The sequence below is a fragment of the Pogona vitticeps genome, chromosome 1 (genome assembly GCF_051106095.1).
Source record: "Pogona vitticeps strain Pit_001003342236 chromosome 1, PviZW2.1, whole genome shotgun sequence".
NCBI classification, from domain to species: Eukaryota; Metazoa; Chordata; class Lepidosauria; order Squamata; family Agamidae; genus Pogona; species Pogona vitticeps.
Window position 1 is genome coordinate 85815444 of NC_135783.1, and position 26306 is coordinate 85841749.

The 26306-nt window shown below is 40.1% G+C and overlaps 1 protein-coding gene and 1 pseudogene across 19 annotated transcripts in view; one reads left to right on the plus strand and one right to left on the minus strand.

Moving 5' to 3' along the window:
• PTPRK (protein tyrosine phosphatase receptor type K) overlaps positions 1 to 26306 on the plus strand; it is a 412999-nt gene that overhangs the window by 124441 nt on the left and 262252 nt on the right. For all 19 annotated transcript variants that reach the window (XM_078383369.1, XM_078383361.1, XM_072996885.2 and 16 more), the window contains exon 3: positions 23106 to 23377. In XM_078383369.1, coding sequence (XP_078239495.1) covers positions 23106 to 23377 — 272 coding nt within the window. The remainder of the gene's footprint in view (positions 1 to 23105; positions 23378 to 26306) is intronic.
• On the minus strand, positions 16045 to 16199 carry LOC140703493 (U1 spliceosomal RNA; annotated as a pseudogene).

Here is a 26306-nt window from a genome sequence, read left to right on the forward strand (position 1 = left end):
CCTTTCTTGACCTAAGAAAAAAAGAAACAAAATATCCCCCTCTAGTGGTCGAAGGCAGAATAGCGGCTTCCCATTAGTTTCTATGGACGGAAAAGAGCAGATACGGATCAAATGGTTTTCAATGCATTCCTATGGGAAATGCAGATTTGACCTGAGAACTTTTTGACTTGAGAACCGCCTTCCAATACGGATTAAGTTCTCAAGTCAAGACCCCACTGTACATGGTCTCGAGGCAGGAGGGTAAATGTGCTGTTGGTTGGAGAAGGAGGGAGATTCTGGGCTGAGGGGAAGGAGCTGATTTTAGGCCTCAATCTGTCATGTGTAGATGCATCTTTAGGCTGCATGTCTCTGGTACACCTTTATTGGTAATTAATTCAGCCTGTTAACACTCACCATTTTAAAGGTGTCTGTGTTGCTGGGGAATAAGGACTCTTTGTGATAGAGCTATTTGAGGCATTTCTGAACTCTGAAGGAAGACATTAGGAACACTAGAAGAACCCTGTTGGGACATACCAGTGAGTGATTAGTCTATTAGTCTAGCACTCTGTTCCCACAGTGGTCAACTGGGTCCTTAGAGGAAGCCCAGAAACAGGATGTGAGCTCATCTGTATATTTAAGAGGATTTAAAACTTTATGCTGTCAAGCTGAAACCAGTTCATAGATACCCTAAGAGGGCTTTCAAGGTAAGTGAGATATTTAAGGAGTAATGTTACCAGTTCTACATTGTCAGTGAGTTTCCATGGTCAAATGATAATCTGAACTCAGATCTCCTGAGTCCTAGTCCATCATGATATGCACTACATCACACTGGGTGCCCACAGCTGATTTTAGTTCTCTCAAGTAGGTCATTTAAGACATCTGGTTATGAAGAAAACATTGATTGCCAGCTACCCTTCTCTTTCTCATTATCTAGTTATCTTTTTGTTTTTGTGAGAACTAATATCTTGTAAGTCCATAACAATATTTTCACCAACCCTAATAGCACATACAGCATTTCCCAATTCCATTCTTCTCCTTCTTCTCCTTCTCCTTCTCCTCCTCCTCCTCCTTCTTCCATTCTTTCACTCTTGACTGTCAAGTTCTTCCTGTACAAGATGACTTAAACAGGTGTGTGGCAATTATGACCCATCTTCATGGTCTCAAATTACTTTGCAGCTGTTCTCCAACTTTTAGTCTAAAGCAGTGGTTCTTAACCTTGGGTTACTCGGGTGTTTTTGGACAGCAACTCCCAGAAGCCTTCACCACCAGCTGTGCTGGCTGGGGTTTCTGGGAATTGCAGTTCAAAAACACCTGAATAACCCAAGGTTAAGAACCACTGGTCTAAAGCAGTGTGGGAGTTCAGCTGGGGGACTTCAAAGAACTAGACTATTAAACCTAAGGTTTTAAAAATCCGAACAAGAAAAGTAAGAACTGAAAGACTGATGGAATGTATCCTTCCATGGGGGCTTGAGGGATCAGTAATAGTTAATTCTGATAATACCTGTTCTAGCATTTTACTTTTTAACATTTAAAACAGATACTTTTAGAAATATTCTCTGATTTAATAGTAATATGGAAAAATACTGATATTTGTTTTTCTATATTTGAGTCTTGACCTTTGTTCAAAGTGGCCACGGGTGGTCAACCTGATGCCCTTTAGATGTTTAGAATTAAAACATCCATAGGTCCATGCGAAAGCCTGGATGAGAGAAATCCCAAACTAGAATTAAGATTGCCGGAAGACATATCAACAACCTCAGATATGCAGATGATACCACTCATAGTCAAAGCTATGATTTTTCCAGTAGTGATGTATGAAAGTGACAGCTGGACCATAAAGAAGGCTGACCGCCAGAGAATTGATGTTTTTGAATTGTGATGCTGGAGGAGACTCTTGAGACTGCAAGGAGAACAAACCTATCAATTCTAAAGGAAACCAACCCTGAGTGCTCGCTGGAAGGACAGATCCTGAAGCTGAGGCTCCAATACTTTGGCCATCTTATGAGAAGAGAAATCTCCCTGGAAAAGACCCTGATGTTGGAAAAGTGTAAAGGCAAGAGGAGAAGGGGACGACAGAGGACAAGATGGTTGGACAGTCTAATCTAAGCTGTCAACATGAATTTGACCCAACTCCGGGAGGCAGTGGAAGAGAGGAGGGCCTTGCGTGCTCTCGTTCATGGAGTCACAAAGAGTTGGACACGACAACAACAACATAGGTCCAGGCCACTGGACTTGCTGTCTGGAGTTCATGAGGAAATTAGTTCAAAACCTCTGGAGAGTCCCAGATTTGCTGCCCCTATTGTTAATGGTCACTGACTGCTAATGATCCTTGAATTCAAATGTTCATTTCACAACTTTCAGGGAAGTTTAAGAAGTGAGGACATGTTTGTTCAAGAGTGTGCTAGGGAAGGAGAGATAAAGATAGTATGTATAGTCACAAAGGGAGAAACTGTTGGTTTGTTTGGGTTTGGATATGCCTCATAGCTCAGTGAGCTGAAGGACCTGGCTGTTGGCCCAGGGGTTAGGAAGTGTTCAATTCCTCACTGTCCCTTCTAGGAGAATAGCTAGCTTATGGGGCCTTGCATTGTCACAGAATTTGGAAGGGTTCCTTTTTTGCTCTGTAATGTCCAGAGTCACCCACTTATTGGGGTGTTCAGAGAGCTGTAATCTGAAACTTTGGCTGAAATCCTGTTTGCACAGCTATACAGCAGAAGGCTGATGATGTTATCAGCTGCAGCATTTTTTTTAAAAAAATAAAAAATTCTGATGCTCTCTTCCCAAAGTTCCTGAGGCTCTCATAAAATCCCATTCGTTGTGGGAAAGCCATTGGAGCTTCAGGACCTTGGAGAGCACCCTTTAATTTCTGAAAATTGCCACCATCAGAATTGTCAATTTTGCCAGCAGTAAATTTTGGAAAATAAAAACTTCTCACATCCCTTAAATGATTAAAGGGAGCCCATTGGAGTTTTGTGACCTTGGTGTGGGGGAGCTTGAAAAACTACAGCAGCTAATTATGTCATTAGCCAGTATCAGAAAAGGATGCCCTGAAATGTAGTGCTTAGAAAAAATGAAGAAGAGGTGCCATTGCCTACTGCTTTTAGACAGGGTGTCAGCTTGCAGAATAGAAAGGCTGTGGGTTCTGCGCAATGCAGTTGTGGTGCTTGTCTTTTGAGTCATGCATTTGGTCCAAACAGATTGCGCCAAACTATATGCTACTTTGCTTTCCTTTGTGTCTTGTTCTTAAGCTTGGCACCTAATGAAAATTATTGCAAGCTCAACTGTTAACACTGTTACAGATAAGCCCAGAATGCTGCCAGTTTACAAGGCTTTGTAGGTGAAATGTGGAGCCTGGAAATTCCCATGACCCAACAATTGTGTATTGTTATAGTCTTGAGTTTCATTTCATTTGCTTGTTTTAAATGCTTTTATATTCTCCTCCAAATGAATTCCCAGGGTTGTTTGTATAAGAAAAGAAACATAATCAACAGTCAAATCAATCAGTGTCAGCTTCATGCCTTCTTCCAAGCTGTTTATCAAAGGACCTAATTTGCAAGTCACTCATATATTCCTCCTTCTATTGTAAGCTTTGCCATCCTCATGAGTTCTAAGGTTTTTCTGAAACATTTAAAATCTTTCAATCCAGAATTCTCTTATCAAGTTCCAGACTGAACTCCCCCATGTTTTTGACACAACATTTTTCCTGTGGACTGCAGCCTACTCTGTCATCTTTTCTTTCTATTTCTCTCTGCCTCCTAATATTTTCCTAATGCATTGAGCTCACTTTCATTCTTCACATGCTTCACATCCAAATCTGTTCTTGTGGTTGGGTATCTTATCTCTTTGTATGCGTTCAGATCAATATTTAGATTGAATTTATATGTTATGGTCAATCTTCGGTACATCCTCCATTATATTTCTGTGCTTTTCATTATATGATATAATATAATATGATACTGCCTTGTACTGTAGTGTATTATATGAAGCAATAGACAAGGGTCAAGACAGGGTTGCTTCATTGCACTAGAAATTAAAGATGACTGTTGGACGCAGCTTTAATCAGTGTAGTGCATAGGCAGTCTCCCATCCATGATGAAATGCTTCCAGGGAAGCAACAGTAAGACACAGTGGGGATTTATTGGAGCTTTGTAGCACCATAAGGCATTCAGACTGCACGAATAAGCCAATATCCAAGAGCTCAGTGCCCAGAAATGCTTTTCCTTTTTACATCTTTCTGGAGACCATCTTAACCTCTGTTGTTGCACATCAAGTGCAGGGCATAATCTCATATGCCAAGGTTTGATTCTTCAAGCACCTGTTGCTTCCAAGCTGTTCTCGGTATTCCATATACGTGGCTGATGCTTTGGAACAGAATTTTCTTAAATTCTGTTTTGACACTCAGTGCCTGATTTCTTTTTAATGGCAGATAATGGGACTATAATGTTCTCAAGCCCACTCTGCCTCAAGAGACTTGGCCTCCTGCTGTTAAGTACAGTGCTCTATCATTACAATGGCAGCCCCTACTGGGAGAAGGAATACTGTTCATTTAATAGAGATACTAAAACCAATTATTTCTGCCTGAACTTGTGGACAAGAAGGATCTTGCAATATTCTATACGTTTTTAACATCTTGCAGCGAGCCATCGATTCCTCCTTGTAAACCTGTATTTTAAGTAGGCACACAATTGCCTGGTTTTACTCTGATGTTGCCTGTCCACATCAATTTCTGTGATGTTAAATAAATAAGAAATCAAACAATTCAATTGTGGGGCCTTTTACTTTAGTAAATGTCTTGCCTCCACCCCCACCCCTCATTCTAGAATCTGCTCTGAGGCGTGTACAGTATTTAAAAAAAAAGATTGAGAAACTTTTCGGTGGAGTCATGTGTCAACCAAGCGACAGTCACTGCAATTGGTCCTTGGATAGACCAAATGCACAGTAGATGTAATTGCGCTTCTTTCAGGAGAGATGATAGTCAAATTTGATGATAGGAAACAATTTTGATTAAATAAAAATGAGAGCAGAGGAACTGATGAGAATATAGAAGTAGGTGGGAGGAAGGTTTCAGGAAATGTTTCCTTTAATAGTTTTGACATTTGCAAAAAATTGCTTTGTTATTCCACTTATCAAACCAATGTTGTTTTTTGTTTGATTTTCTTCAATGGCACAATGAAAACCACTAGTGCATTCTTTGTTTTAAGTTTATAGATCATTATGTCTTATTTCCATGTTACCCTCTTCTCTCACTCAAGGGAGCCTATGTAGAACTCAATAAAATGCTTCATTTATAAATTACATTTTTTAAAAAAAATCAGAACTAAATTCACAAGAATTAAATGTCACAACATACACAAACTGAGCAGTAAACTCCCAGGACCAGATTATAGGGCGGAGGAAGTTGACAGCAAGTATGGATGCTGCTTTATACCAGATCAAACCGCTAGTGTGTGAACGCTAAGATTGTCTACACTGACTTGCAATGTCTTTACCCTCAGAAATAGGGAGGCCTTTCCCATCATGTATTAAAGGTTTATATTTAACTTAGACATCCTCAGGGACCTCCTGCATGCCAGTTTTGTTGAACCTGAGAGTTGGGCTCCTCACAGTCATATTCAACTAACAAGCAGGCAAAGCACCATTCTAACCTGCAAGGACTAACATTGTTTGGGAGGCTAGCATGATGGTTTAGTTGCTGTGCCACCAATATATCTGTCATGTAGATGTAGCTTCATATGTAATCCATACTCTTGTGTTTTTTACTCAGTCATCTTTTAAATCAAGGTCATAACAATAAGCTCACCTGAAAGATCAAGCTCTGATCTCTTACTCTAACCACTTTCTAGAAGTCATGCCCCCATTATTGAATTAAATTGTAATCCGTTCTTTAAGGATTCCATGGAAATAACACAGCTGCACCCCCGTCTCTGTGAAATATGATCAATAGTGAGTTTACAACTGGTGGCTTATGGATCACCTTCAAGAAATAATGTACAATCCCTGGTCATAAATCTTTGCCTACAATATTTAGAGAGTATTCCTACTTTTAGCATTTTAAGAGGATACAAGATTTATTCATCTCATGATTTATAACAAACAGGTGGTGTTTGCAAAATAACTGTGATCAGAGGGGACTGAGTTAGGAAAAATCTATTTCTAATGTCACATATTCTCAAATTTTGTGTGGCACAGACATTTATTTTTCTGTTCCTAATACGTGACCAGGCATGTTATGTATGAGATATATACAATTATATGTACTCCTCCCTGCTCAGTCATGGCCCCAGTACGCTATATTCTGTACTGTGTCCCATCATCTCATGGGTAACCCTTCCTCTTTCAGTGGATCAAGCTTTAAATGTCTTTAACAATAGTCAGCTTCTTCTGTAGGATGGGAGCCAATGCACTGTTCTTATTTTTTCTGGTATTCTGGAGGAACAAAGTCACACTGGTAAGAAGATACACAGCTGTGGTGACAGTACTAGTAACATAATACTGTTGGAATAGAAGAATGTCCTTTGGGCTTTGAGTGATTGGGAAGCATTGTGCCAGTACGCCTGAGAAACAGAGGAAGAACATAACTGGCACAAAGTCTTTTAAGTTGTAAAGAGGAAGATGGAACCATAGCTTAGGCCAGTGGTTCCCAACCTTGAATCCCCAGATGTTGTTGGACTACAGTTCCCAGAAATCCTGGGCAGCACAGCTAGTAGTGAAGGCTTCTGGGAGTTTTAGTCCAATAACATCTGAGGACCCAAGGTTGGGACCACCGATTTAGGCCTTCTGATGCTGCATTTTGGAAAGATGTGCTAGAACTTCCTAGCTGAGATTCAGAGCACCTTACACAACTTTGTAGTGTAGATACACTCCTTCACTTCTGTTCCACTAATCATATTAAAATACATTGTGTTTAGAAGAAGTCATGTTTCATATCAAGCCATGGATCTGTTAGGCTTATTGTATAGTTCCTCCCTCATAGAGGCACAAATGAATGGCTCTTGCTTCACAGATATTCTGAAAATCTTGCCTGCGTCAAGGAATCAAGACTCTGCTCCAAGCATTACATGTAGTGTGGTGTGAGTTACCTTCTTGTTACAAGCTGCCATTCTTGATTATGGCATGGATATGAACTTTGCCTTGGTGTGGCTCCACATATATATATAGAGAGAGAGCAAGATGCAGCACCAACAACAGAGTTTATCGATACTTAGCTTGTTCCCAGTATTCCTGAAGAAGAAACACAAAGCAAGGTACCTGAGTAGTGACACTGCAGAGATATGTGTTATATCCTTTTAGGTTCTCTCTCTCTCTATCTCTCTGTGTGTTTGTATATGGGTGTACAGAGAGAAGGAGAGAGAGAGAGAGAGAGACCCAGTGTGAGTTTGAAACTTACTACCTTTTGAAAGTCTATCTGTACTCTTCCATCAGAATTGCCTACATTAAACGGAGTAGTTATCAGCAATTGGGCACCTCTGAAAATCAGTACAGAACATATCTAGCTCACATCCTGCCTTTAGCCCTTTCAGCATTAACTGCACCCTCATTTTCACCATGTAGCCTCTCTGCCCAGCGCAAGGTCCATACAGGACATAGGTGGAATGGACAGGCAAAGAAGTGAAGGTCCCCCCTCAGCTCATTTTTGCATCTCTGGAAGTATAGGGAGGCTACACAGTTTTCCCTATCCTGCCACTAACTCTGCATCCCACTGCCACAGCTGCTGTAGAGGAAGTACGAGGGACGTGGGAAGAATAGCCTTGAGGTTTGGGTGGTGGAGTGCTTGCCTGCTGCTTAGCCATGTCTTTTCCTCACCGGTATCAGAGGTGCAAGGCTCCTCAATGTAGGATGACCCACATCAACAAGTAAATACGAACCCAGAGAGGACTTTTGCCCCCTCTAAAGGTCAGTTTTGACCCCCTGGGTCAAAACTCCTGTCACCCCGCCATGGTTACTGGCACTAAAACTGTCAATTTCTGAAGAATTTGGAAACAAAAATAAAACAAGAAGCATCAGCAGGGAAGGAAGTTCAGTGTTTTTTTCTCCCCCACAACAGAGCTAGAAGTAAAAACCACAAAACCAAATAATTTATAATTATAGTATATCCCACCTAGTCACAAGTCATTTCCCTGCACAGTTCAAAGAATAGTCATAAATTTAGACACTGTGTCCCACTGACATGACCTAGAAAAACAAGCTTAAAGCCCTGCCCCTCTAGAATCAGAACCTCTAGTGCCCTCAAAATATGCCTTTAAAACCTTTGTAGTGCCTTGGAAATTATTCATTTAAGAGGACACCTGATACATGAGACACTACACAACCGTGCAGTACCGAACAGCTCAGCGGTCTTGGTAACAGCACATTCTGTATTCTGTTTAAACCACTATTTTAATATGCAGTGCTTGCAGTTTTTGCTTCCCAATTTTTATTTAAAATACAGTAGCTTGTCAGCAAAGAAAAGCTTAATGCCAAAGTTTGTAGTGGTGTGCAGGGAAAAAGGACTGCTTGAGATTTACCTTAGAAGTTGTGGCTTCTTAAATTGTTTCCCCTTGATAAAAATTAGCTCTTCAAATTGTTCTATAACCGATCTTTGCCTTGCGTTTGAAGAGTGCAGCGTTACCGTGTGTCCTTGTTCACACTTTCATGAGCACATACGAATGTCTAGGTTTGAAAAAACCTTGAATTATATATAACACCTGTACAGAGAAGAGAGTGCTTCAGCAAATGCGGTGTGGCCTCTAGAATAATGATGGAGGTTGTACCATAACACATGGATCAGTGCAGTACTGTACTCTAATGGAAATAAAGCCAAAAGGTGGGGAGGAACAGGAAAGAGACAATGGTAGTGGTAAGGCAGAGACTGGGAGGCTATGCTGCTGGCACAGAGTAGGCTGTAGGGCCCAGATCCAGAGAAATATGAGCAGAAAGAGAACTAAATAGAGTTGGAGTAGCTGTTTTCAGAGTAGGGAGGACAGAATTAATTAATTTAGTCAGGGATACTTACCAGATTAAAGAGGATACAGGCTGCCTTCTCCTCTTCAGGTTTGGGATTCATAAATTCTGAACAGGGGATTCATAAATTTTGTGTCAATATACTGGTCCATAATTCTTTAGCTCACCGTCTAGCTTACTGCCACCAAGGTTGATGGGCAACAACTCTGCTGGGTTTCAAGCAGGGGTTTTTCGAGTTCCAGATGGAGATGGTAGGTGCTGGATTTTGGACTTTCTCCGTAGAAAGCATGTGTGGTACCATTGAGACAGCAGCCATTCTTAAAGAAATGGCTTCCTGAAACAAGGCAGCTACCTTAATTGTCTAGATCCTTGTTGATATGTGTTATCTATAAATAGCCAAATAAGTTATACGTGCAAATGCTTCTTGGTGTTCATTGTCATGGGGGAGAGGCCTAGAGACACTGGAGTTAAAACACATGGATTGCAAAAATACAATTTGGACCACAGGATCTGAAAATGAAGGCTGCTGTTGGATTCTGATTACTCCAGAGACAAAGCAAACATGGAGAGAGGCAAGAGAAGGATATATCTGTGTGTATGTGCATCAGACAGAGAGAGAAAAATGGCAATGTTATGGGAGATCTGTCATCTTGAACAAGCTGCAGGCATTACTTACTGATGAAAAAGATACTAAGACCCTTGTTAGGAGAAGAACTGTTACAGAAAGTGAGATATTTCTGACAGTGTACAAAAAAAACTGCTTTCTGGTTCTCTTGCTGTCATGCACAAAAGGCAGTAACTGTACAATGATTTGCTTCAGCAGTGTTGGATTTCTGTGAGTGCTGGGGCCATAACTCTTTAGCTCACTTGATTGCAGATATGCTTATGGTAAGATCATTAGTTTCTTCAAGACTTTTTTTCTAATTAGTGGAGCCTGTCAAGAACATACATCAAGTAATTAGTCACTAAGTACTCAATCACTGAAAATGTAATAAATAAAGAGGGTCATGAATTAAGAGCAAACAGAGCAGCCAGTAATTAAAAGGTTCTTTTCCTGTTGACCACCTGTACATAATCATGGTCATGAACCTTATATTATTGTCTAGACAGTGAGCTCTGAGTTGTGAGGTGCCTATTCCTTAGCGAGTCATTTAAAGTGCTTCATTAGTGCCCTGTAGTTTATGGCAACAGCTGTGTTAGAGAGAAGCAGGTTACAGAACTAGACTGATCATTGATGTGACCTGCAATACAGTCATGCAGAAATGGGAACTTCATATTCCAATTTAAGTACTTCCTTAATGCCTTGTAGTTCATGATGTGAGTTATGTCAGAGGCAGGTTGCAGGGCTAAAGCAGTCATTGGTCCAACCTGGCAGTCAGACAGAAACCAAAATTTCACTTGTGATCTTCTCATCAGGTATTTTCTTGGCTTCAAATTGCCTTTACAGTAGACTGTCCTTGCCCCGTACTCCAACTTCCAGTGTTAATGGCAGTCCTGCTTTTTCACCAACTGATTAGTTCTGGCAGTTATTCCTTTTTTCTTAGGCTACGCTTGCCGCCTGTAATGCTTCTAAGTAGAGATGGGCACTAATTGAGAAAATGGCAGTTCATTTTGATTCATTATTTGTAAAGGTCAACAAATCATAAATAACAAATTTATGATTTGTTTCTGATGAATTGACAAATTGATTCTTCAATTAATTTTTGCCTTTAAAATTCTACAAAAGCCTCCTCCAAGCACCTAGAGGCACCAGAATTGCAGAGAAGCTTCCCCTGACCCTCCTCTACAATCCAAGCCAGGCATCCAAGTCATACACCCACAAAGTGTCCCCCCTCAAAAAAAAAATTCATTTCAGCAGCTGGCTTGGAAAAACCCAATATTCACCAAAGTTGGAGGAATTGTAGAGGACAGTCAGGGGAAGCTTCTCTTTTATTTTGGTGTCTCTAGTTGCCTGGGGGGGGAACTTTCCTTGTGTGTGTATAACTTGGACATCCAAAACCCAGTCTTCACCAAACATAGAAGGATTGTAGAGGAGAGTCAAAAGAAGCTTCCCTGCAATTTTGGTGTCCTTAGGTGCATGGAGCCAATTTAAACCCAACAAATCAACAACCACTAAAAGTTCATTCATCTGTATTTGTTGGCATCGATTCAGACAAATATAAAATGACAAATTAGCAATTTTTGATGAATTTTGCAATTTGTTTTTTAAATTCATGCCCATCATTACTTCTAATGGAAAATTCTCCAGTCCTCAATTGTAATGAAAATATTGTAAAATATTTGATAGTCAGGACTGAAACAATAATTACAAGAGTTCATATTAGATACTGATATTGTTTTCCTGATGGTGCAGAGAACCCAGAGTATTCTGAATAACAACATTTTAGGTGTGGGTCGAAATCCTCAGCTTCAGGAAAAACATGAAAATACAAGTCTGTGTGTAGATGTGCGTTAGGATGGTTCCACTTGCAGTGGAATTTGTATTCACTGCACAAATGACATATGGCAAAATATGTAGCATATGTAAGAATAGTAATAGTAATGTTGATCTGATTTATATTATTTTGTTTTGACTGTTGAAATTACAAAAAATGTAATGAACAATGTGTAGCTTGTTATAACCAAGTGAATTTCTTAATCCCACTGGATATTTAAATCCATTACTAAAACAAGCCTGATTGAGTCTTCAAGGCTTTGAGCACCTATTCCTTAATTGCTGGTTTTGTAGAACAAGTGATAATGTGTTCTAGTTGGCTACTGGATTTTTGAAGGTGTTAAATTTGATTTCTAGTGATGCTTTTATCCACTTCATAAACAGCAGACCAAGGAAGGCAGCAGAATGGAAAATAAATATGGATTCAATTGGCAATATTGCAAATACCTTTCAAAGTATTTGGAATATTACCACACTGTACAGTATATCTTGTATATCTTTTTGTATTGTTGCTTTTTCAGAGGAATTAAAAGAGTAAGTTACATACTTTTCACCTGATTATTTGGAAATATCCGGAATCGTGTGAATTAAATCAGAAAGTAATTATTTCCATGTACCATCTTTATGTGTCTAAGTCTATCTTCCGATTAGTGTAGGGAGCATTAAAAATACTGTTTCTTGCCTGTAGGCTGAATTGGTGAAGTCCAGTTTACAAGCATGTCCTCATTCTTTTGCATGTGTAGCACTGATTCAAATAAATGTGGGTTTATATATCTTTGTTATATCCTGGTTTTTATTGTGTTTTGCTTAAGGTGATGGACATGGCTTTCCTCCTCAGTTTCTGCCCTCACAATGACTCTGTGATATATGTCAAGCTGAGAAAATGTGGCTAGCCCAAGGTTCTGACAAATGTAGAAGTGCTTTTTGCTCTTTCTTTCATGGTGGAGAGAAGAATTTTAAAAATACAGGAAGAAAAGCAGCCTTTGATTCTTTGAAAACAAAAGATTTTCCGTGTAGCTGTATTACTTCTATTTTCACAATTGAAGTATTTAATAGCTACCAAGTATATTGAGAGAAATAAATGTGCTGTATTAGTTTATTAGTTTATTATATTTAGCACTGCAAGGCACTTATTTTTCACTTGTCAGATAAAGTTGTATAATAGCCCAAACTGTACAGCTGAATGGTTCCATTGGGCCTCTGCACTTCAGCTTCTACTTATTAATTTATATTTCACACAATAATAGACATTTCAGAGATTGTAGAGGAACAGAGGACGGTTGGATCTTTGTAATGTCTGATGCAGTCTTTTTCTCAGGCTTATAGTATATCAACGAGCAAATTGTCATTTTCATTATTTGGACATACCAACACTGTTGTTGAAAAATTATTTGGCTAGTGTAAGTCCTTTTTTCATTTCAATGGGGAGCCGCACCAAGTGGGGCTCTGCAGTGCTTGCTGGGCTAGCTTTAATGGAAAGCTGTCCTTTTCTCTATGGTCATGAAAGAACTCTTCTGATATAACTTGCTGTGCAGTAGTACAGTTTTGGGGTTAATTTCGGTGACAAAGAATTTGTGAAAAACTACAGATTTTAGTGTGGCTTTTTCCTGGGAGAGTCTGTGAATTGGAGCCACCAAAAATCCAGCCTCTTAGGTCATGATGGAGGAAGCCTTCCCAGTCAGGTTTACGACTGGGCATAGAACACTTGGGTGTTTCTGTAATAACATGGGGGGGGATCACATTTTATTCTGGAACCTTCTCTGAACTGGTGTCCCCTGATGATTTCACTAAGGCCACAATAGACTCTGAACCTCTGTCCTCAACACCTCTACTCCCTCTGTCGTCTCTCCTACATTCAGCTTATCTTGCTTGCTAGTCTAGCGGCAGTGGAGTCAAGGGCCATTTGTCTTTTCCTTTGTTGCTGCACTGCCATTGTAGCAAGAAGTAATTGTAATCTTTAGGATACTTCAGTGGGTCCAAAATGGAGCAGCCAGATTGCTAACTGAGGCCAGTTACAGGGGTCATACAGCTTGCTTGGGTGTTCAGATCATCAGAAGAGGCTTTTTTCCCCCTCAACCACCCCCTTCACAGGTGCATTTACACTGGAACGGGTCTTCTCCTGTGCTGCTCCCAGACTTTGGAACTCTCTCTCACAGAAGGCCAGATTAACCCCATCCTTGCTGTCCATCTACAAGCAGGCAAAAACTTTTCTCTTCAGGAAAGCTGACTGCTTGAGTGGGATTTTTAAGTGAATCACTGTTATGCCTTACTGCTCTGAATGTGTTTTTAATATTGCTTCTGTTTAACATTTCTCAGAGTGATATCTGTTTGATCCTTTTTAATATTTGTATTTTTGTTGTTTTTAGCTGTAAATATTGTTTTTTTAATTATATAAGCTACCTGGGGTCCTTTCTAAAGAGAAAGGTGGGGCAAAAATATTTTAAATTAATAAATACATAAAAATAAATTTATCATATAAGTGTGATGTTGGTGGGAAATGTTTTGAGTATGTTCAAAGCAAACATCTAACTTTCTCTGGAAAGTAGCTTTTCTTCATGAGCACGTGTTCTTGAAAATGCAAGAGAGAGCATTGTTTTCACTTATCTACAAAAGGTATATAATAGGTGTTGTACTAAAGCTTTAATCAATCTCAATATTTTCCATAAGCTTTCAAGTGAATGATTAGAATTTTAAGAATGTTTGACTTACTGATACAAGTTAACACTTAAGTCCAATAACTTTGGGTACTATAAATGCATCTGGAGCTGAAAACTTATTTATGTTCTAGATTTTTTTACCCCTCTTACTTTGCTGGAATCTAAAACTTTGTGTGCAAGTCATCTTCTAATTTCCCTTGAGTATGCCATAAAGTATTGTCGGTGCATTATTATCCAATTTTTGTAGACTCTCTTACACAGATACTTTGCCTGAGTTATACCTAAGTGATAGGCAATAAAGAGAAAAAAAGGAAAAAACAAGACCAAACCTGTTGAATGGGTCTCAGTCTTCTGAGGAACGCGAACACTTCTTGGGAAGAAAAAGCAGTCTATTAGAAAAATGTATATATTATTCTGTTCCTAGAAAATAAGAAGGGCGCTACTTGGCAAAGCAGTTTGTAACAGCTAATTTCAAGGAGGGAATCCATGGTACAATAGAACTCACAGTCCTTTCTACTTCTTTAAAGTAGCTTAGTGTTCCACATAAGGAGTCCATAGTATGGTCTTCTCTTGGCAAAACCATGTTTACAACAATAATCTGCCCATTTTGGGAAAGAAGGAAAGGGAAGATTGTACAACAATGACCTCGTTAAAATTTGCCAAACAGGCCCATTTTTTTATTTTTCTCCTCTCCCTCTCTCACCCCCCCATGGGATCCCATATCCCATGTTCTCCACTGTAAAAAATAGTTAAGCTGCAAATATCTTCTCCAGTCTTCTGTCAATAACCACTGAAGATATTGGCCAGAATCATTAACAAAATCAATAACAAACAATAGTGAGAGTCTGTGTCAGGAAAATTGTGCAATTGAGTTTGGCAGTTTTTTGGCCATCTGTTGTGCAGCAGGCACACAACTGAGTGTGCAACCTGGGTAGGTCTGTGTGCACAATAGACAAGTGGAATGATTGTGCATAAAAGTTATGCAGTGCTGATCTTGCTCTGCACAGACCCAGTAGGGAATCACACCATTAGGTGTCTAGATGAGGCTTGTATCTGCTTTGTTATTTTCTAATTGAGGCAGAAAGGATGGAGGTCTGCATTCACATTACAGAGAAGCATGGAATGAAACCACCAGAAAGGAGCTGATACATGGCAGAAATGCGTATCAAGCTTACAACCGTTAATAAGCTGTAGCTTGTTACTTTCCTTTGCTAACATGATACTTTATTTTTGTTACTTTCAAAAGTGCTACAGGTGAACTTTCTGTGACTGACTATCCATTGTTCATGTTGATCTTACTTGCATTTCTTTCAGCCATCATAAGCTTGTTGTTATACTTTTTTGAGAAATGAGGCACATATAAACTAGCAACACTCAGCTTCCTATATGTTCTGTCTTGTCTTAATTTTCTTTTGAACGGCGAGCATTGTTTGCCCTGACAGTTGTGATGCCTATCAAAAAGGACTTTCAAAATAAACATATATTCCTTGTTTATTTGTTTGGGGTTAAACCAATGTTAAGCAAAACCAAAAAGTGGTTTTAGTTTTTAAATCTAGCAGGTATGTATTATGTATTATGCTTAAATACATGCTCCAGAAATCTAGAAAGTACCAAAACTAGTATTTTATAATAAGATCAGTTTAAAAACAGAAATAAAAATATTTCAGTCTCTCACCAATATTTATTTCAATAGAAGGTAGTGTGCGTGCGTGTACATGTGTACCGTATTTTTTTGCTCCATAAGACGCACTCCCCCCCAAATAGTGGGGGAGAAAGTACTGTATGTGCGTCTTATGGAGTAAATACAGTAAAAAAAAAGGTTCAGCCACCACCACCCAGAAGCCTCCCAATGCCATGCTGGGAGGCCTCTGAACTGGCACCAGAGACTGCTTGTCATTTGGACCTCACCATTCTGCACTGCTGGCTTTCCAGGATCTGCTTCCTGCAGCCTACCTGGAAAACCAGCAAGGCTAATAGCAGTAGGCAATGAAAATAGGCAAGGACCAAAGGGGGGGAAAAGAGTGATTCTAGAAAAACCAGGAAAAACCACAAACACAGTTCCCCACTTAGGCAGTTGATTTCCCCACATTTGGGGAAATCATAGGGGTCAGCACATCCAAAGTGCAATATATGAGCCTTACCCTGGAAAAACCACTTTTACAATAACGGTATCTCCCCTGCCAGGTATAAGTTGGAATGATCCCTGAAAATTCTTCCCCTTTCTGTGCCCTAAAGGCATGCCCTAAAGACCCCTCAGCTGCACCTCCTGATCAGAACAGGGCTGCACAGCCCCAGTCCTGAAAGAGGCCAAGAGACCTACTCAGTGTTTTGGGGTGCCCCACAGGACCCCCATCAGGGGCTGGAATGTTCCTCCCACAATCCTCCAGTGCACAGATATTAGCATACCTAATATGCGGGGAAGGCAGGGAAAGTGGGGAAATTCAAACTTTCAGTTAGTGAAGACGCTGCTTGTCTGCTTCCTTGCTAGTACAAGCAGTTAGAGAGCTGGGAGAGAGACCTGGGACTGCCTGGTATTAAAATTTAGTTTAAAAGCTGCTTGTTTTGGGTTAAACCATGCTTGGGTGAAAAGGTGCTCCGTTTGAGTTGAAACCTGCTTGTGTAGAAATGTTCATGCTTGCCTTAAAAATCTGCTCGTTTTTCTTTAACAACCTGTCTGAAAGAAGTAGCTTCACACAAAATTCAATGGGCCTCTCTGGAACTTTATGAATAACAGGATGAATAATTTCCTTACGTAGTCCTTGATAGAAAGGGCAGCATAAAAAGATGTGGGTCACGGTTTCTACTTGGTTGTTTTTGGAAAAGGGGATATTTTGGAATTTCCCATCTAGAACTTTGGAAGGGAGCATATTCATATTAGCTAAGGTAATAGCTCATATTATCTTTAACATTAGGCTAGAAAATATGAAGACATTGTAAAGGCACTGTATGTAACTACACTGCTAGTACCAATTTGGCTCACATGATCCTGAAATTCTGTATCCCGAATCCTACATTTGACTGCTGCTTTGGTGTTGGTGTAGCCCATCGGTATAAGGGTGTTAGGAGAGAAGCCAATTTGTTTATATTTCTTTGACTACAAAGGATTTCCAGTCTGACTGGAAAACATCCAAGAGGGTCAGTGGTGCCAGAGAAAAATACAAGTTTTAACGAATAGTTAATCATAAGAACTTTGACCCGTGCTCTTATGGAAACTAGACCGGCTTCCAAGCGAAGGGTACATTAGGGGTAGAGGGAGGCATGGCCAAAAATTGGACTCAAACATTTGGTCTTCATAATTTCAAAGGAGTGTAGAGAGTTGAGTGTGCAAATATTTGGGAATCATACAAGAATTGAGAAGTAATGTGTAATAAAAGATCCACCTCCTTCACCAGAGCGCAAGATGAGGAAAGTGTGAAAGGCAAGCATTGGAAAGTGCCTTATAAGTCATACAATAAATTGAACACTCAATTTTGCCAACGGTGTCTTGGGTTTCAGACAAGAATCTACCCTGTCCCTGCTGGGAACAGAGGCAAGAGTACTTGGAAGTGAATCATATGCAATATCCCTGAACTCTTCTACCTTCCTGGCAACTAGTAGATTGTCAGCCAGTCACAGAAGAAGATTATATTAGTTGATCCACTGATTGGATCCATAGGTTGTAACAGATAGGCTGATCCAATGAATGAACATGTATATTGTCAAGGTCTCTCCTTCATCTGAATATTGGAATTGCTTCCTAGGAGGTTCAGTGTTCTGGTTGAAGGATTCCTGGGGTGAGAGCTTGGAAACATTATGCGTTTGCATTTTGCCTTCCAGAATCCCTGTCCAGCATGATCAGTAGCCATGTTGGATGGGAGATTCTTGCAGCAGTAATCTTTGAAATAAAGTTTTTCAGGCTCTGCCTATGGTCAGTTTCCAAGTCTCCCTCTTCAGGAGTAACGTTCTTCACAAAATAATTACAGCAGTGGAAGCCAGGCAGACATTCACTACTCTGTGAATGCTGCTGGACAGATTTCTTCTGAACCCACTTCATCTCCCTTTGCTTATAGTTTGAGCAATTCGGTTAAAGTAGACCAATTCATAAACTGTGTGACCATAAAGTATGTTGGTTTCTGTTCTAAGTACCCTGTAGAGAATATCTTTAGAAAAGTCTAATGTAGTACATTAAGTCATTTCTGACCCATCATCAGTAGCAACTGCCAATAATTATGAATGTAAATAATCTGGTGCCAAATTGTTCCTGGATTTAAGAAACAAGGCATAAAAATAACATTGGCCAGCAGCCCAAATAATCTTACCAAGTTTTCTCAAAGGCATCATCCAGTAGGTACTGTCTGGTTAGTCAAATATATACAGTGGGGTCTTGACTTGAGAACTTAATCCGTATTGGAAGGCGGTTCTCAAGTCAAAAAGTTCTCAGGTCAAATCTGCATTTCCCATAGGAATGCATTGAAAACCATTTGATCCGTATCTGCTCTTTTCCGTCCATAGAAACTAATGGGAAGCTGCTATTCTGCCTTCGACCACTAGAGGGGGATATTTTGTTTCTTTTTTTCTTAGGTCAAGAAAGGTTCAGGGAAGGCAGGGAAAATACAGTCCAGGCAGTACCAGGCAGTCTGAAGACTGTCTCCCAATCCACTCTCTAAACACTGGGAGGAGTGAGGAAGCAGACAGGCACCCTTTTCACCGGCCAACAGTTAACTGAAATGTATTCGCGAAGGCTTTCACGGCCGGGATCCAATGGTTGTATCAATACAGCCACAACAAAACATACTAATTAACCATCTCCTGATAGGACAATAGCCTTCTCACAAACAAGCCTTCTCACAGCCATAAATACTCCACTCTCAAGCCTTACCCAGAGCACAGTTTGCTGTCCTCTGAAGATGCCGGCCACAGAGACTGGCGAAATGTTAGGAAGAACCACCTTCAGAACACGGTCAAGAAGCCCGAAAAACCCACAACAACCAGTTAACTGAAAGTTCAAATTTTGCACTTTCCCTGCCTCCCACGTGTTTTTTTTTCAGTTCTTAACTCAAATCTAAGTATGTAAGTCAAGTCAATATTTTCCTATGAGAGTGGTTCTTAAGTCAAAATGTTCTTAACTCGAGCCGTTCTTAAGTCAAGACCCCACTGTAGTCATGTGAAAAAGAAAGTACACCCTCTTTGAATTCTATAGTTTTACATTTAAAAACATAATAAAAATCATCTGATCCTCAGCAGGTCTGAAAATTAGATAAATACAACCTCAGATGAACAACAACACATGACATATTACACTGTGTCATGATTTATTTTACAAAAATAAAGCCAAAATGGAGAAACCATGTGTGAAACACTAAGTACACCCTTACTGCTTCCATAGGAATTAAGAGGCTAAGTAGCAACCAGATACTCCTAACTAAATGCCCTTGAGTAATTCATCATCAATAAGTGTGGCCACCCCTATAAAAACAGAAGTTTTAGCAGTTTGCTGCTCTAGAGCATTCAGATGTGTATTAACAAAATGCCAAGGAGGAAATACATCAGCAATTATCATAGAGAAGAAATTATTGCTGCCAATCAATCAGGGAGACCATAGCAGAGATATTTGGCCACAATGTGCAGCATCACATTTACTTAAAACCATACAGAGTATATCAGCAAGATTACTTCACAACAACTGTCAAATACAGTGGTAGAAGAATGATGATTTGGGCTTGTTTTACAGCCACAGAACCTGGGCACCTTGCAGTCATTGAGTCAACCATGAACTTCTCTGTGTATCAAAGTATTCTAGAGTCAAATGTGAGGCCATCTCTCTGACAGCTAAATCTTGGCCAAAATTGGGTCATGCAACAGGACAGTGATCCCAAGCACATCTACAACAGAATGGTTGAAAAAAAGAGAATCAAGTTGTTGCAATGGCCCAGTCAAAGCCCAGACCTCAACCCAATTGAAATGCTGTGGTGGGACCTTACATAAACAAACACCTGCAAACCTCAGTGAACTGAAGCAATATTGTAAAGAAGAGTGGGCCAAAATTCCTCCAGAATAATGTGTAAGAGAATGATAATGAAAACAATTACTTCAAGTTATTGCTGCTAAAAGTGGTTCTACAAGCTATTGAATCATAAGGTGTACTTAGTTTTCACACATGGCTTCTCCATTTTGGTTTTCGTAAATAAATCATGACACGGTGTAATATGTCATGTGTTGTTGTTCATCTGAGGCTGTATTTACCTGATTTTTACACCTGCTGAGGATCAGATGATTTTTATTATGTCTTGAAATGTTAAACTGTAGAATTCAAAAAGGGTGTACAGTACTTTCTTTTCCACATGACTGTACATGTAAACTGGGCTGTTGGACTTAAGTGGTTCTGTCTGTTAAAAACAGTTTGCTGCTGCTGTTGTTTCTTCTGGAAACATGGAAAACCTAGAGTAATATCATTTCTTAAAGGTGTTTTTGAATCTGTAAAGCATTACTGTCTGTGCCATTAGACTGAGAGCTGAGCAGTGCTGAATTGCTTGGAAGGGCAATTAAAAGGTTTGTACACAGGCAAAATAAATGTTGATTTTTCTGTCACATAGTGACCTATTTTTTATTTTCATTGGGGAATAATCACTAAACAATCTATCCTGCATTACTTCAAGTGCATTTTCAAGAGTAGTTAATAAACCTCTCTAGAAAGCTAGCTGGCATGAAGAATAGCTTTGTTGCTTATAAATGTAAATAAATGGTTTTGGAGGCTTACGTTTTGGTAACATTAGAAACAATTTTCTTGAAAGCACACACCCAGCTTCTGAACCCTACAGTGATTTTCACCTCTCAGAAATTACGCTTCTTAAGAAGAGCAGTTTCTCCACTATGACAAGATTGTACAACCATAGTAGATTTGCAGGCCTGTAGATGTCACAAGATAGCAGCTTATTAAATACTTTGCAGAACTCACACTTAGTGGAGTGTGGCATTAGTGCCTGAGACATTCAGAAGTGGATGTAAATTTTATGTCTTCTCCAAACAGATAATAAGAAGCCAATTTATTTTTTTAATTTATTTTTTGTGGGTGGGGAAAAGGATTCTTAGATTGTCTTCTGTTAGTTGATGGCTCTACAGAACATTACTAGTAACCCCTATTAACATATTTTCCTGTGTATATGACCCCCCAATGTATAAGATGACCCCATAATTTTGCCTCCGCCTCCTCCTGCTGCTCTCCAGTGCCACTCGTGGGTTCAGCAGGAGGAGGAAGCAGAGACAGAGGCAAAGAAGCAGCCATGCTTGGCCACCTCTCGCTGCTGTCCATTGACTGCTTCTGCCACCGAATTGCCTCTTCCAGCCCCACTAGTGGGCTCCCTTTGGGCAGGGGCTGAGGAGGCGACATGAGCCCCAGCAAGTCGCACTGGAGGACGCGATCAAGCGGTGGAGGCAGCAGTCAATGGTCAGCCGTGAGAGGCAGCTGAGCACAGCTGTTCCTTTGCTTCCGCCTCCTCAATTTTTCCTCTAATGTTTTTAGCAAAAAGTGTTGTTTTATACATGGAAACACACGGTAATCTGATATAGTGGTGTTGATAATGGCCAAAGAAAATGTAGTCTTTGGCAGTCAATATAACTTGATTGTTGCATTTGCTACTTTGTTGCCCTTAGTTTTTTCATCACTTCCTTTAAACACATCTTAACTTCTTCTAGAGATTATTGTGGTGAAGGGCAGGAATGACAAAGATGAAGGGGAAAATGTATCAGAACTATATTTATATTTTGTCTTAGTGGAAGATGGGGACATGGTGGCGCATGGGGACATGGTGGCGCTGCGGGCTAAACTGCAGAATCCTGTGCTGCAGGGTCAGAAGACCAAGCAGTCGTAAGATCGAATCCACGCGATGGAGCGAGCACCTAGCGCTTGTCCCAGCTCCCGCCAACCTAGCGGTTCGAAAGCATGCAAATGCAAGTAGATAAATAGGGACCACCTCGGTGGGAAGGTAACAGCGTTCCGTGTCTAAGTCACACTGGCCATGTGACCACGGAAGATTGTCTTTGGACAAACGCTGGCTCTATGGCTTGGAAACGGGTATGAGCACGACTGGACAAAATTGTCAAGGGGAACCTTTACCTTTACCTTAGTGGAAGATAGCTGTTTTTCACACAAATTATGAATACCTTCTGAAATGTGTAGCAGGCAACATAGAACAAAGGAAATACATTATCCATCTAACTCACTAGCATCTATTCCAGATGTGGAGAGCCACCTCCAAATGTTGATAGATATTGGAGGTCTAGTGACATCTGGAAGACCAGCCACTCCCTGGACTTGATCTGCACTAGCTATCCAATAGCCCCCCAACATTTAAAACAGAAGCAGTTTTCAGCCTTCCCTAGAGATGATGGAAATTATACCAGGGACCTTCCTCATGTAGGGGCTCTGTCACTGAACTGCCCTGAACATGATTACACTACTGAGCGTCTTGGGAAAGTTCTTTAGTGGTTTTGGAGAAGTTTTCTGGACCTTTTCCATCTCTTGTAAAATTATTGCTGTTAATCCATCATTGTCACCATAAATTTAACACAAAACGAATTGTTGTATGAGTGAGCATTTAAACCCATGATTGATTATCAGTTGCTGGCAGTGGAAACAGATGATGGCTACATAAAATGTGTTCTAATAACCTATCAAGCTCTGGTTTTGTGGGAACCATATAAATAGCAACAGCTTTGTACAAGTGGCCACTAGGATTTTGAGGGAGGCTAGGCATAATTATCTAGATGTTTCTTATTTACCATTCCCATAAGTACTTGATAGTATAGCCAATAGTGAATGACTATAGGAAATGAAGTTCAGAAACACCTCAAAGGACACAGCTGCCCACCTCTGCAGTGGATTTTGCATAGTGATAAAGACATGTGGCAAACTGTATTGTTTTGCACCCTGCGTTTTTGTATTTCTCTCTTAATTTAGTTCTTGTTTAGCGCATTCTGTCTGCCTAGAGTTCTGTTAATGAAATAGATTATACATGTAAGATACAACAAGTTGCCATAGTTATTTTAAATCAGTAAATTTCTCTGAATGTGTTGACATGCCTCTTCACATCCATCTGTTTCTTTGGTTCTTTCTCTTGTAGGATCATACATGATAGTGGATTCTTCCCACCACAGTCATGGGGAAAAGGCTCGACTCCAACTCCCTACGATGAAAGAGAATGACACCCACTGTATTGATTTCAGCTACCTTCTGTACAGCAAGAAAGGGGCCAGTCCTGGGACTCTGAATATCTTGGTTAGGGTTAACAAGGGCCCTCTGGCAAATCCTATTTGGAATGTGACCGGCTCTACAGGCAAAGATTGGTTAAGGGCGGAGCTGGCTGTCAGCACCTTCTGGCCAAATGAGTATCAGGTAAGCTTGGAAGTGCAAAACAGTTTCAGTAGGTTTTGGAACATACAATTAGGTGCAAAATATATAGGTGTTTTCAAATTCCTGGCAATCTCTCTTCTATAATGCTTGTCAGAAAATGTTGGTGTGTAGATTGTGTTGGGATGTGTTGCCTATTAATAGAAAGAGATTTGGGGTCAATACTGCAGATGCTGTGTGACTCTTCATTGACCTGGGCCTGAGGGGATTAGAGAAGAAAGGCGCGGAAAGACATGCCCTTCACAAATACAGCACATGGTTGAGCATCTAGGTTTCTGGCTCCAAGAAAATGCTTCTTCAGTTCTTGCTCATATACAGTTTCTTAGTGTGTGCGAGAGAGGAGGACCAATACAGATAGTGTATTAAGAAGTAAGAGAGAACATGTAGATAGGAAATAATAAGCTAAGTGATACATGGAGACATTCTCAAAGAGGTTTATGTCAATGTGGATATTCTGTTTTGTCTCCAAGATGTTTGAATGATTGCCTTTGAGGGGGAAAAATTCATGCATAAGAACTCCCTTTCTGGATCATTCATCTGATGTTGTCTTTCTGCTCCCAGCAAAGTAAACACCGAGAAAGAATTGAATCTCACCCATTTCTTTCTTCCCATTGAGGAGCTACACAAGTATTCTAGTCTAGTAAGACGAAGCTTGTTCTAAATGCCATGTAATGGAATGTAGTTAGAAACCCTATAATCTTGTACAATTTCATGAGGAGAGAAAGCCTGTCAGTGTGGATTGTTTTTCTCTCTCTTTGAACAGTGTGCCTTTTCTGTTTCCTTTTGTAAGAGCCTCCTGTAATGCCGTGAGGTCAATGCAGCTGCTTTAAAAAGTACTGATCCCCTTCCCCTAGTTTTAATGTGGCTTTACACCACAGAGCGTGGCATGAATGTCTCCTTTGTTTAACTGCAGTTCTCTGTGACAGTGCTCCAGTTCACTAACTCTGCTGGTTGCATGTGCGCCTGTAGAGAGTTTAGCAAACACTGGCGGAATGCCACATGTGTTTAAGATGGGATTGACAGCGATGGATTTGCATTAAGAGCTGGGTTATAAAATGGAACACTGGCATGGCCAAACCCACAACAAGTCACATCTCACAAAGAATTAGAGCTGAGGATAAAGAAAGCATGAATGCATGTTGTCTCTTAGACCCAACCCTAAGAAGGTGTTATAACTGCATATGTGAGCCAGGTATGTAAAGCTAAACAGTCACCTCTGCAATCTTTCATAGATCGAGAATGGGAATACCACCAAGGTTATCCTGTCAGGTCCCTCCTTCTTCTCACCCTCATTAACTTGAATAGCAGAATGTTTAATTTGCAACTAGTGAGCAGCTGCTAGAAGAACAGTGAGAGGAAGACATATTTAAATTTTTTTTAACATCTTGGCAATAATTGCTTTCAAATGGCCATATGCAATTTCCCAGTAGTCACCCAGCAATTGTTTTCTCTTTAATCAGCATCATTTAATAGACATTGATTCTGTTGAGAAAAGACTGAAGCAAATGCTGAGAAGGAAGTGCAAAAGATTGGCTGTCCCAGTTGAGTGTAGCAGAGCTTGGAATGTTTTGTCTTGGCAACAGACCAAGGAGGCCAAGCCTATCCAGGAACTGAAGAAAGAGTAAACCAATAAACCAAGCTCAATTTAATCTTTGCTAGGTTTGTTTATAAGGAAGATTCCTGGCAGCCAGATAAAACTAGCTTTCTTGTTATTCCAAGGACATAGATTTTACACAGTAAGATGCACATCACTTGTATTTTGGTGTGACTCAGTCTGTCTATTCGGACTGGAGGTGGTGCTGAAAGAATGTGCTGGACCTCTGTTCAAAAGGACACAGTCACTACAGAACACAATACACTCCGTGACTGTGTCCTTTTGAATAGTTGTTGAAGGCCATCACAGAGTGTGCTTTGAGTTGATAATGTATGGGTTGCTGGGTTAGAACCCGAATATAACTATGTATTGTCCTGTAAACCCTAGTGCTATTTGGCTCTCTAACTATTAGGAAACAGCTGAGTCAGGATGGTGTAATTGTATTGACTTAGGACTTAAAAAGACCTGATTGCAAATCCTCACTTGTACTGCAACTCACTGGTGACCTTGGGCCAGTTTACTTGGCCTGCTTCACAGGGTTGTCATGAAAAGAAAGTAAGGAAAAAAGCCATGTATGCTCCACTTGAATCTCATTGCATGAAAGGTGAGATAGAAAAATAAGAAATAAAATTATATTAATTGGTAACTAGTTTGATACTTGATTTAAAAAAGGTGGATTGATTACATGCCTGACTTTAAATGATTAGTTGCTTTCTCCATCATTTTTCACAGTCTGAGTTAATGAACTGGCCAACCAGTTAGCCACCTATTGGGAGAAAGGCAACCTCTAAATAATACAAACAAACATATGAAACAAACAAACAAACCGCTTAGCCAAGGAGGTCTGGTCTGGCCCTAGAAACAGTGGAGCCATTGGAGAAGACACCAGACAGGATAGAGGGTTCCCAAAGGGGTAATACCTTTGTGTCTTGCATTTTCTTTGACTGTAAGTTAAACATGACTATATCACAAGTTACTTTTGGTGGCAATGAGGGATTCATTACACTGTTTGTATAATATAATATTTGGTCATTGATGTGGAAGGATAAGTGTGGGTTGGACCATTTTGAGAGATATATTTATGCATATCCTTGTTTACATGGACATTTTCTTGTGGAGGGAAAACCCTAACAGATGTAATGAAGAAGTAATGCATTCATGGTTGGAAAGCCAGCCTGATGTAGTGGAATTGTCAGAGTATGACAGGAGAACTGATCTGGATTAAGGTTCCCACTTAGCTATGATACCTCATATCTGACTAGCTTTGTAATGTGCTACTAATGCATTACTTGTAACATAAAGAATAATAAATTATTTTTC